The 12,369-nt window shown below is 37.3% G+C and overlaps 1 protein-coding gene and 1 pseudogene across 1 annotated transcript; both read right to left on the reverse strand.

The window, feature by feature from the left end:
• Positions 1 to 6,700: 6,700 nt before the first annotated feature.
• LOC128118722 (heterogeneous nuclear ribonucleoprotein A3-like) lies at positions 6,701 to 8,166 on the reverse strand (annotated as a pseudogene).
• A 961-nt stretch (positions 8,167 to 9,127) lies between these two features.
• On the reverse strand, positions 9,128 to 10,721 carry LOC128118743 (putative monooxygenase p33MONOX). Its single transcript, XM_052751578.1, has one exon. It carries the CDS (start codon positions 9,914 to 9,916, stop codon positions 9,626 to 9,628), a length of 291 nt encoding a protein of 96 aa, XP_052607538.1. The 5' UTR covers positions 9,917 to 10,721; the 3' UTR covers positions 9,128 to 9,625.
• Positions 10,722 to 12,369: the final 1,648 nt, after the last annotated feature.

The following is a 12,369-nucleotide window of genomic DNA, read 5'->3' on the forward strand; positions in this document are numbered from 1 at the left end:
TTATTCTTGAAAGAATAACTAGGCTAACAGAGTCTAATATCTCACTGTGAGACTGGCATTTAATAAAAGACATGAAGCCACCCACAAGCCAAAGAGAATGGACAGAAGAATTCCAAAAACATCAGCAAATTCCATAATTTCATATTCTTGAATGTCTCTAATCAGAGTGGGCACACTGACATTTTTACATACTCTCCATTGATACATTTAAGAGCTATACTCAAATTAAACATCTGTGGTTTGTGATTTACTCTGCCTACTGGAAGGAGGGAAATTGAGATATATGGTATTATATCATTAAGTAAATTAAATATTTCATTTTTTTGTGAACAGTAAAGGCTTAGGCATAAAAATTAGAATGATAAATATAAGGAAGTGATTTTCACCAGTGGCAAACTATTATAAGCATTGGTAGTATATAAAAAAGTTATGAGACAGAATGAATAACAAAACACATTAATAAAAATCTTCTAGAATTAATAGACCCAGAGATGGAAGAAATAACATGGCTTGTAGATGCCTTAGAATTTTACATAAGAGAGAAATGTTGTCATGGACATTTTCTAGGGTAGTGTTGGTTGGCATACTATTGTGTCAAAGTAATGATTCCTTATAAATTACCACTGTGCAAAATATACTAGGCAATATAACCTAATAGTCAAGCATTGGAATTTTGTAGTAGTCATTAAAACTTTAATTGTTTGCATAGGTTAAAAAATATGTTCTCCTTTTTGTAAATGTTGGGAGCATCATGTAACTGTGCTTACTAAACTTCACAAGTAAACTTTGATTCTTTTGCTCAGTCCATAGTTAATTAATAACTTTTATGAAACACACATCTTCCATTGTCTGAATGTTCCAAATTCTTGTGTCATCAATAGCAAACTGGACCCCTTTTCTAGTAGCTTATTGTATAGGAGAATAGAATTGATAGTTTCTACTGTTGTGGTAGTTTGAATGTATTTGGCCCCCATAATCTCATAGGGAATGGCACTATTGGGAGGTGTGGCTTTGTTGGAGTGGGTATGACCTTGTTAGAGAAAGTGTGTCATGGTGAGGGTAGGCTTTGAGGTTTCTTATGCTCAGGATACTCCCCAGTGAGTCAGTTGACTTCCTGTTGCCTGCAAGATATAGCATTCTCAGCTTTAGCACCACCTCTGCCTGCACATTGCTATGTTCCCTGCCATGATAGACTGAACCTCTGAATTGCAAGTAAGCTATCACAATGAATGTTTCCTTTATAAGAGTTACAGTGGTCATGGTATCTCTTCACAGCAATAGTAACCCTAAGACAACCATTAAAGTTGAAAAGAATCTCCCTTAAAAGTCTTCTGTCTCGTTATATAATACCACCTGCCACTTTAATAGACATTATGGAGCTTAAGCTTAATATACTTATTTAATTAATTTTAATTTTTGTCCATCACTCCTTTCTCAATCCAGTTGTAGCCTATTTTCTTTCCATGCCATACCATACAATTTTTAGGATGAATGCCACCTAATACTTCCTAATACTAAATGCAATGGAAAAACCGGCAGCTCTCATGTCACTTTAGCCTCTTTGAAATTTGATACTCTGAGACATTGTTAAACTCTCCCAGATTTATCCATATAAAGATCCACAATCAGTGCTCCAGTAACCAACTGAAAACACACTCCATCTTCTTTGCTGTCCTTTCATGGTCAGTGGTTCTTACAAAACTCACCCTGAGATCCTGTGCAAATGTTATGTACCTTGTCCCAGATATCACCATAATATCTCAGCTGAAACACATAGTCTATATCTGTCTTTCTGTTTCAGGCTTATCCTTCTGCCTACATGTCATCTTAACTTGACCAACATGAGTTTTGAACTTGGTGTCATTATCACTGTTCTATTGTTGTGAAGAAGAGACATTATGACCAAGGCCACTTACAAGAGGAAACACTTAAGTGGGGGCTTGCTTATTATTTTAGAGGGTTAGTCCATGATCATCATGGTGGGGAACATGGTAGCAGGCAGGAATGTCACTGGAAAAGTAGCTGAGGTCTTACATCAAATCTATAAGCAGAAGACAGAAAGCAAGGCTGGGCCTGCTGCAGGCATTTGAAAACTCATAGCCCACCCACAGTGAAACACCTCGTATAAAAAAGCCACATCTCTTAATCCTTCCTAAATAGTTCCACTGTCTGCAAACTAAACATTGAAATATATAAGCCTATGGCAGCAATTGTCATTCACACCACCATACTTGTTAGTTACTTTATATGTGTTTGTGTGACAACATATCTGTCAAAAGTAACTCATCGAAGATATCGTTTATTTCAATTCTCAGTAGGAGGGTAGAGATCCTTCTTTGAGGAAATTATGAAGGCAGGTGCTTGAAACAGTAGGTCATATTGTATCTACAGTTAGGATTTACAAAGCAATCAGTGTTACCCTTCCTTAAAATTTCCTCTGACTAAGAAATTAATTAATTACATTTAAATTCTTCACTGAAGTTCTCAGGGCATGGATATAATGAAGTCAGTTCCTTGCCAGACTATAACATGAATGGCCCTGAACTTGGTCCTAATAGAGCCCTTGTTCCCACTTTGAAACTGAAGGAGGCAGCTTTCTACTGTTTATTTTCCCTTAGTAGTCAGATTTTTCAATTTCCCACCAGAGTAGGCCATTAAGCTCTGCTTAAAGCAATCTAAAGCATTTCTAGCCAAAAATTTCAAACTCTTCCACCATAGGCCAACTTGGGAATCAATATTACTAAGAGACCTCTCCTGCACCTCCATCCATTTTCCATCGAATAATGGTGACGTTTAGACCTCAGTCCACCCTTGAGTAGAAATACTCTTAGACCAAGATTACATTTAGTCCTTTCATTTTAAAGCTATGGAAGGTAGAGTAAATCATTTCTATTAAATAAATATCAATATCCCATTTGACAACTCCTTAAAAGTTTCGTAAGGAATTATATGAAAATCCCCCAAATGACAACAAAACTAAGGAAAATGTCAGTCACACCAACAAGGACACATTTAGTCTTTGAATTAGGTTAAGCACCCTATACATTACCTCTTTCAATGGCTACTAATGAAATTTATTAATGTTTAGTATAATTAAATATATATTTATAGCTCTGTGTGATATAAAACAACCATGGTCATGTAGATATTCATGAATCTTATAATATTAAACAGAATTATATGTAGAATTAATTACAATGCTCCAGAAAAATACAAAATAAAGATCGATATTAATGGCATTAGTGTGACAAAGCAGACATTCAGAAGTTGAATCAGATAGGGTAAAGCTCATGAAACTAGAATCCATCATTCTTCAGGTGATGGATGACACTGTTAATTAAGTAACTTGACAAAAGTAATGGGAATAAGGAACCAGATTACAAATAGACAAAGAGAAATTCACTTATGTTTTTGAAAGACAGAAAAAGTTATTTTAATCCCTTTGAAACTGGAATTTCCTTAACAAAATAAAACAAACACTAAAAAAGAAAAGATGATCTATGACTGCTTTTTCTGTTAAAATTTGACATTTAACTTTCCCATGTGTTTATAAGCATGCCATTTAGACAGATTGTAGTAACTCATAAAGAAGAATACCAGTTGACTAACTTGTGCCTTATAATATAAATATAGCTTAGATTCATGAGAAAAAGAGAATTTTTAAAATCTCTTAAAACTAGAAAAAGCACCTACTGTGAAGTTTTGCCTAAAATAGCTTCTGAGTTTTACATAATCTCAGGTAACAGAAACAAATACTAGTTATCAGAGAAGCTACTCAATATAACAGTCCTACAGAGGAAGAGTGTACTGAGATAATGAACCACTTTAAAGGTTTTGACAAAAAAGCATCTATTGTATTTTGTCCACTGGAGTTTATAGCTCTTCACTACATCTAGAGAAGATCATTGATTTCAATATACTGTTGCATTGTTAATGGTCTCTTTGAAACCTGTAGTTCTGGATGAGGTAGCTATGACATCTACCGGTGTAGTAACACTGGCATGGACCACAAAGGACAAGAATGAGAGATGGCTTAGAATTCCTCTAGCAACCCATTGATTTTTACCACATTTAGTATCTAAGTCTCCCTGGATTTACTTCTCAACTCAGATATTCCAAGACTTACAACTTTGGATTACAGTTTAATTAGTAGTCTAAGGAAGTTGTTGACAGAAGAAAACTAAGATATAAGATTAGCATATATAAGATTAAATAGAACTATGTTTGTATGAAACTACTACTTTTTAACTTTTCTTTTCATGAAATTTCTTTCCATATAGATTGTACAGTTACAAACTAGTGAATAAACACGGTTAGAAGTGAAAACTAAACACTCAAGGTGATATCATTAATCATTGTGGTATATATCTCATGGACAAATATTCAAATAAATTAAAAATCAATTTGAGGAAAATTAGTCATTATTTAAGAAAAAGTAACTTTTTCCTTCTAAATCTTTATTACTAATTGTTTTTAGGTGCACTAAACATTGAAACTTCAATTTCTCAGTAAAACCATAGTAAATATGTGATGTATAAAGGAATGCAAATATTTTAATAATTTGAACAATAATACATGCTCAGATACTGTTTGAAGAAGTTATATGTCCTTTTTAAATATGTGTTTATGATTTTTCCTCTTTATAATCTTCATTTAAAATATTTTAATTCATTCTTTAAAAATTTTGTACATTTATACACTCTATTTTGATCATATGCATCATCCCTCCAATGTCCCCTAGTGCCCTTTACCTTATCTTCCTTGAAACTTAATGGCTTGTTTTTGTTTTTTGTTTTTTTTGTTTTTTTTTTTTTTGGTTTTTCGAGACAGGGTTTCTCTGTGTAGCTTTGCGCCTGTCCTGGAACTCACTTGGTAGCCCAGGTTGGCCTCGAACTCACAGAGATCCGCCTGCCTCTGCCTCCCAAGTGCTGGGATTAAAGGCGTGCGCCACCACCGCCCAGCTTAATGGCTTGTTTTTGTTTTACTGTTATTAATAACCCCTGAGTTCAATTAACTGGTGGAAGTGTGAAGTACAAGAAACTGTGGATGGTTATAATGCTCAGGGAACACTGTAGAGAAGTGGGTGGTAAGACCTGAAGAGACACAGTTTGGAGAAGAGGGCTGTGAAATGCTGACTTCAAAACACAATGTGCCTGTTACACATCAATAGAGTTTTCATTTCTGATCAACATCGAACAACCCAATACCTATTTTCAATTAGGGACACAAAAGTTAGTACAGTAAGTGAAAAATATTTTCTTCAATTTTTATATTTATTTTCAGATCTAACTTTAAGACACAATCTTACATATTGTATAATAACTTAAGGATGTCAGAATATCTATGAGTAGAATATAATTCAGAACTATTTTTGAACACTAATATAATTTTTTTACTTATGATACATATTTTGAAACATGCATATTATTTTGTGTTTTTCCTTAATTTTTATCTTTGGTGTTTTGATAGCAGTATTTTTTAAGTTTATATTTCTTGTTTTTACAAAGGGGATGTGTTAGTCAACACTACTTAGGTTATCTGTTGTTTAGGAATATTTAGGTACCCAGTACCAGGCATGTTTCCAGCAAGTGGAACTTACCTTCCACCTCTGGGGAATAACCAATGACAACAGCAATAAACTATATGTTTGAGAAATCTCTTTTTTCTTATTTTATTTATTTATTTATTTATTTATTTATTTATTTATTTATTTATTTATTTTTCTATTATCAGCTTGATACAGTATAAATTCTTATCCTAATGGTGAAATGTTTCACTAAAGCTTGCCCAGTAATTGAGTAAAACCAAAACTTACTATAAGCCACAGTCATCCTAGTGTCTCCCCCTGTTATATAGCCTCTCTGGTTCTGTGGGTTGCAGTCTGATTGTTCTTTGCTTTATATCTAGTATCCACTTATGAGTGAGTACATACCATGTTTGTCTTGGACAGCCTTGACCAACAATTAAAAAGAGGGCTTCTAATGTACAGCATTGGGGATTTTGTTAAGTAGTCCTTGGTTCTTGCAAGAGCATTGCCAGCTCAGATGATAGGAAAGGTATGGTCTTTGGAGGAGAATAGAAAACTACCAGTTTACTAAAATAGCATAATCACTAACAACAACCAATAAATATTTGTCTATATATCCACAGATAAATGGTCTTCCTCTCTTCTCAAGGTACTTGGGTTCTTGCCTTTTCTTACTTATTTTTATACTTTTTAACCCCACTCAAGTCCTAATAGGCACACTCTGGCCAATCTTCACCTACACTTAAGATGATTTACCTCATTTCCTATTTCCCTTAACAAATATGAACACTTGGACAGCTTTGAACATTATAGAAATAAGGTAATACTCCTCCTGCTGCTGCCCAGGACACGTAACTGCAGCCATTCCATAAACTCATTCGTTCAGGCTCAAAATTCATTAAGTAGCAATTGTATTAATTTATGGAACAGGAGACAGCCTCTTTTAAATTTCTGTTCTTTTTCTGTTTCGGACACATCAATGACTGACTGCTTGTCAAGATGATGAATAATTTTTTGTTTTAAAAACAAAACAAAATACCAATACTTAACGTTTTATATTTTGCATATTGAAAACGTATATTTCTGAAAATTGTTCATATTGTGTTTATTATCTCATATTTTATATATATATTTTAAAAAGTTAAAAAATCCTTAATTTTTTATTCCTGGTACCACTACCACAATTTACAGGGCAATATACCTGATGTAATGAAAAGAAAAAGAAAAAGACAAAGCTACAACAGATAAAAGACCTCAGGAATGTATCTAATTGACACTACATTGCATGAATCAATAGCTGCACTTTTTGCAAACTGTGGTCCTGAACAAGAAGGGTTTCCTGTTTAAGCTGCAGTAACTTTTCTGACTATGGATCATCGCTCCTTCTGTGGCAGATTTTTATAGTTCCTCTAATGCATTTAGGACAACAGTCTCAAAGTAACCTGCAGCTTTCCTGACAACTCCTCGCTCTCTCTCCTGCTAGGAACTGTAGCCCTTTTCTGCTTTTTTTTTTTAAAACCTTCTGCTACCATATCCACCACTTCCACCATCAGATCCATAGCCACCACCATAGGGACTGCCTGAGCTTCTTCCACCAAAACTGCCTCCTTTCATGGGCCCATAATTTGATTGCTGTTGTCCACTATAATTTCCAAAGTCATAGTTCCCACCACCACCATAGTTACCTCCACCAAAATTTCCTCCTTCATTGTAACCATCGTATCCTCCTCCACCACCACCATATCCACCACCTTGGTTTCCATGTCCTGGTCCACCACCACCATAGCCTCCTCTACTACTGTAACCAGGACCACCACCAGAGCTGCCACCATCACCTCCAAATCCATTATACCCACCATCACCACCTCCATAACTACCTCTGCTGCCACCACCTCCACCACTATAGCCTCCTCTTCCACCAAAGTTTCCACCACGACCAAAATTACCTCCACCACCTCCAAAGTCTCCTCCATGACCCATAAAGTTGCCAGATCCACCTCCACAACCTCTTTGTGATCCAGTAGACTGCATCTCTTATTTAGAAAGGGCCTTTTTCACTTCACAATTATGCCCATTAATAGTGTGGTATTTCTGAACAACAATTTTATCAACTGTGTCATGATCATCAAAAGTTACAAAAGCAAATCCTCTCTTTTTTCTACTCTGCCTGTCTTCCATAACTTCTATGGTTTCGATTTTGCCATACTTTTCAAAGTAGTCTCTCAGATTATATTCTTCTGTATCTTCTTTAATACCACCAACAAAAATTTTCTTGACGGTTAAATGGGCACCAGGCTTTACAGAATCCTCTCTAGAAACAGCTCTCTTTGGTTCTACCACATGCCCATCAACCTTGTGTGGCCGAGCACACATTGGAGCATCCACCTCTTCAACACAAGAGTAGGTCACAAAACCAAAGCCCCTGGAATGTTTTGTTTGGGGATCTCTCATTACCACACAGTCTATAAGTGTGCCCCATTTCTCAAAATGTTATCTTAAGCTATCATCTATGGTTTCAAAGCTCAGACCACCAATAAACAGCTTCCTCAACTGTTCTGGTTCCTTTGGATCATGGCCCTCCATTTTGAGATGGGACTCGCCTCTTCCAACTCGATTTCAATATCTATTATCTCATATTATATTTTAGTTATATTTGAATTGAAAGTGAAATGCAGAAGTATGTGAAAAGGAACTCTCTTCTGTTAATTTTTTTTAAAGAAACATTCCTCACTTAAAAATAATGTAAAGTGATTTTTTTTTTACTCTTTTTCTTCTTTGTGTTTCTGTCCTATTCAGTTTGGTTTTGTTTTAGCTCACTTTATTATTTTTTTTATTATTCTTAGGATGTTCATTTCTTTTCTTTTTTTGAGAAAGTAGTAAACACTTTTATTGTCAATACAAGATAACACAAATAAATTAATTTTTAGAACAATCTTAGACTCCAGAGCTTCTCTGTGAGAAGGTTAGCTCATTATGTAAAAAGACTAATATCTAAAATGATCTAGCAAGAGAATGTGACAGTGTGCAAGACCAACAGACCTGTGAACAATGAGGAGAAAGGAAAGGGCATTTTCTTTTTTCCTTTCCTCACTAAGATGTGTTACTGAACATATGAGGGAGGCTTGGTGGAAATTGCTCTCAAGGTTATCATAATAAAGTGACACCAAGTTCAGATGAACCTGAAGACTATAATGCAATTGTACCTATCTTTAACAAAAGCTTGAGCTGGGTTTGGTGGTATATGCCTTTAATCTCAGCACTGGGAGGCAGGGGCAGGTAGATCTTCTCTTTGAGTCTACTGAGTGAGTTCCAGCCTACCCAAGGCTGCATAGTAAGACCCTATTTCAAAAAACAAAACACACATAACTAAAAAAAAAAAAAAAAAAAGCTTAGGATTCAGGAACTAGGGGTGAAAATCAGTGGTAGAGCACTTGCCTAGCATGAGCAAGACCCTGTAAGGGAAGGGGAAACGGAATCATTTATCAGTATGAAACCAGTAGACTCAATTAGGAGTTCAATAAATTTCATGTTAAAGTGCAAAAGATGCCATGCGAGACTAGTGTTTGTTCTGTGACAGAGCAGATAGACAACCCTCCAGCTGCAGAACTGTACAAAGTGTACACTGGACTAATCAGGAAAAAGAACCCGTGGTTCAACTTAGAGAGCTGGTTCAACAGGGTCTTGCCAAGTGTGGTTCAACAGGGTCTTGCCAAGTGTGGTCATGAGCTGCACCCAGCTCTCAGACAAGTCCAAGCCCACTCACAAGGCTAAAGCATGTCAGGAAGCCATGGCTGTCCCAATGAGTTGGTGGGCACTTCTATCATGATTTGTAACTGCTCATGTTGATAGTTTTGGAAGCATACCAGCATTATTTACCTAAGAAAGCAAAGGTCAAATTCTCCTCTAGGATAAATGATTAAAAAAAAAAAGTGAGGTCCCCACTCAGCACCACTGACATTTTCCACCAACCTGAAAGCAGTGCAAAATGGTTTCTGTCACACAAAGACAACCTGCACAATGTCACTCCAGCCTCCAGTTAACTAACTCTCTCCTATGTCAGAGTCCAGGGAAAGTTGCAGACCCTGGACTGAAGGCATTCTAGACGTCAGTGGGTATGAGCACATCCAGGTCACGGGATTTGAGATTATGGGTTCGAGGTGGTGGTTTCTTCCCTTCTACCACTGGGGTATCCATCTTAGGCGGCTTGAAGGTTGCTGGATCTTCACCTACTCCTGTGGCTTGGGCATGCATTAGCTCCATAGGAGAGGGTTTCAGGGCACCTTTGTAAGCCTGGATGGCAAAACCAGAGTCAGACCTCTGCAGGGGCCTCGGTCCAAAGAGGCTCCACTTTTCTGCTGAGTTCTTGTCATTTCCACTCCCAGGATCCATGGTGTGAGGATTCAGGCCAAGTAAGGCTGTGGAGGAGCCGGAGGGGAACCAGCCTCTGGACTTCTGCTTGGGGGATGAGTCGGGGGTGCTGTTCAGGGTGGACTGGGCTGATGCAGGATGCTTCTCTTCTTTTGTTGTCTCTCCACTCTGCAGCTTTAGTTTATGGAGTGCTTCTGCCAATAGGAGGTACTTGGTTTCCTCAGTGGTGAGGCCCTTGTGGGGTGTGTAGCCAGCATCTCTCAGTCCTGCTTGTTGCTCAAAACGCTGGATGCTCTCCCGAGTCTATTTTGTGATCAGGGAATTCATGATGACATGGGTAGCTTTATCCTTCATCACAGGAGCCTTGTCTGAATTGTCAGTGGCTGTTGATGGAATCACAGCAAGGAAAGAGACACTGGCTACTCCTTCCTCTGTCTTGTCAAGATGCTGATACTTGCACTCTGGAATCACTGGCTGCCAGGGGATGCTGCCCATGTCTGATGGAGGAGGAGTCATGGGCGCAGGGTCCTCTAGGGCATCATCATAGCTGAATGCCCAGCGGCACATCCCAATGGGCAGGGACATCTTGCCTAGAGGCCCACTGAGCGCAAGAGCAGGCACTTCTGGTTGTCTTGAAGTCATTGATAGACTAGGATCCAGGCGCTTTCTCTATAAGAATTTGGAGCTGAGTCCCTGCCACCACAGTGAAATGACACTGGACTATGCTGACAGATGGTAATGAGGAGCATTGCCCAGCTGCTGCAAATTAGCAAAGCTTTCCAGGAAGAGTCCATCCAGAGGTTCTGCTCGCCCGCCGCCTGCGAACTCCGGCACTAAAGAGACTCTGAGGCTCCAGATGGCCCAAGAGACTGCGGAGCTGAGCAGAGCTGAGTCTGAAAGCTCCCTGACCGAGCGCCATTTGTTTTCTAAAGAGAAACAAAAAGGATATGCACTCAGATGAGAGGAGAAATGGGGGATCTCAAAGGAGTTGGGGGAAGGGAAACCATAATTAGAATATATTGTATGAAAAAAATCTAATTTTAATAAAATAAAAATAGAAGAAAATAATGTAGCAAGATATCACTAATTATGTAGTTTTATAATCATACCGACAAGTTATTTTATACAGAGAAACATGCAATTCAAATTTTAACGAAAAAACACATTTGAAAACGTAACATTATTTATGTATCAGAAATACAAACAGCATAAATGTTCTATTATGAAGTCATTAGAAAAATAGTTTTAATTAATGTGCATTATTGCCACTTTAAGGCAACACCTGAAAACATTGCAATGGTGTTTTCCTTAGTTACTTCTCTGTTGCTGTGATAAAACACCATGATCAAAAACATCTTATGAAAGGAAGAATTTACTTTGATCTAAAGTTTTAGAATGAAAGTTCGTAATGACAAGGACCGCATGGCTGCAGTGAGCTGGAGCAGGAAACTGACTGACCTCATTTTATAGGTCCATAAGAAAACTGAAGGAGAGAAGAGGACATATGTGAGGCTATAAACCCTCTAATCCACAGTAGAGGAAATAGAAAAGCCAAACAAAATTCTAAAGGGAGATTATTGCTACAAAGTACTAGATAAATAATCATAAATGATGAAGAATCTTTAAATCTAGAAAACAGAGCTGGACATCTGGTACTTATGAATACCTAACGGGATAAAAATCAATGACTTTTCTCATTCACATTTTTATTTTTATATATGTTCTCTGGTTTGAGTATAAATTACTTTTGAAATTGGAAATAAGCTGCTCTAAGAAGAAAGGGGCTTTGTCTTAGTGAGACAGCTCAGTCGATAAACACACATGCACACATATTTTTTATTTTTAAGTAGAAATTCTGGTTAATATATTTTAGCATAGGCATTTTATCTTAACTGAAGAAAGGTTTTCTAAGATTACAGTGGAGGTTAGTAAGTAGCCACACTCTTTATTGCTTCTCCCATTGAGAGGAAAGAATCTTTGTTTGCTGCCCTGAATCTTGAAAGATTTTAGTTATTCTCTTCTAATGAACTGAACACAACAGGCATGCAGGCAGGCATTACTTAACACAGGGATACAGAAGTCTGTATCCTATTCTATCTTCCAAGGACTCTGCTTCCCAACCCTGAGTCATCCTTGTATCTAATTCTAGCTTGGGTCTCAGATATGGTACAGCAAACACAAACCACTCCTGCTGTCATGTTTAACTTTGTTGTTGTTTGTGTTTTGAGACAGGATTTCTTTGTGTAGTCCTGGCTGTCCTGAAACTCCCTCTGTAGACCAGGCTGGCCTTGAACTCACAGAGATCTGGCTGCCTCTGCCTCCCAAGTAGTAGAATTAAAGGTGTGCACTACCACCACCTAGCTTATTTTTTTGTCATATAATCAGCAAAATATATCTACCAAAAAATGAGTGCAAATGTAAAGGTAGTTTTATCAGAGCTTAAAATATCTGGAAATAGTATTCTGGGAAGAGTG

This window comes from Peromyscus californicus, unplaced genomic scaffold (genome assembly GCF_007827085.1).
Source record: "Peromyscus californicus insignis strain IS unplaced genomic scaffold, ASM782708v3 Scaffold_11__1_contigs__length_118956290, whole genome shotgun sequence".
Lineage (NCBI taxonomy): Eukaryota > Metazoa > Chordata > Mammalia > Rodentia > Cricetidae > Peromyscus > Peromyscus californicus.

Excerpts from the sequence above, each read along its gene's own strand:
- LOC128118743 (XM_052751578.1), bottom strand. The coding sequence starts at position 9,916 with ATGGATCCTGGGAGTGGAAATGACAAGAACTCAGCAGAAAAGTGGAGC.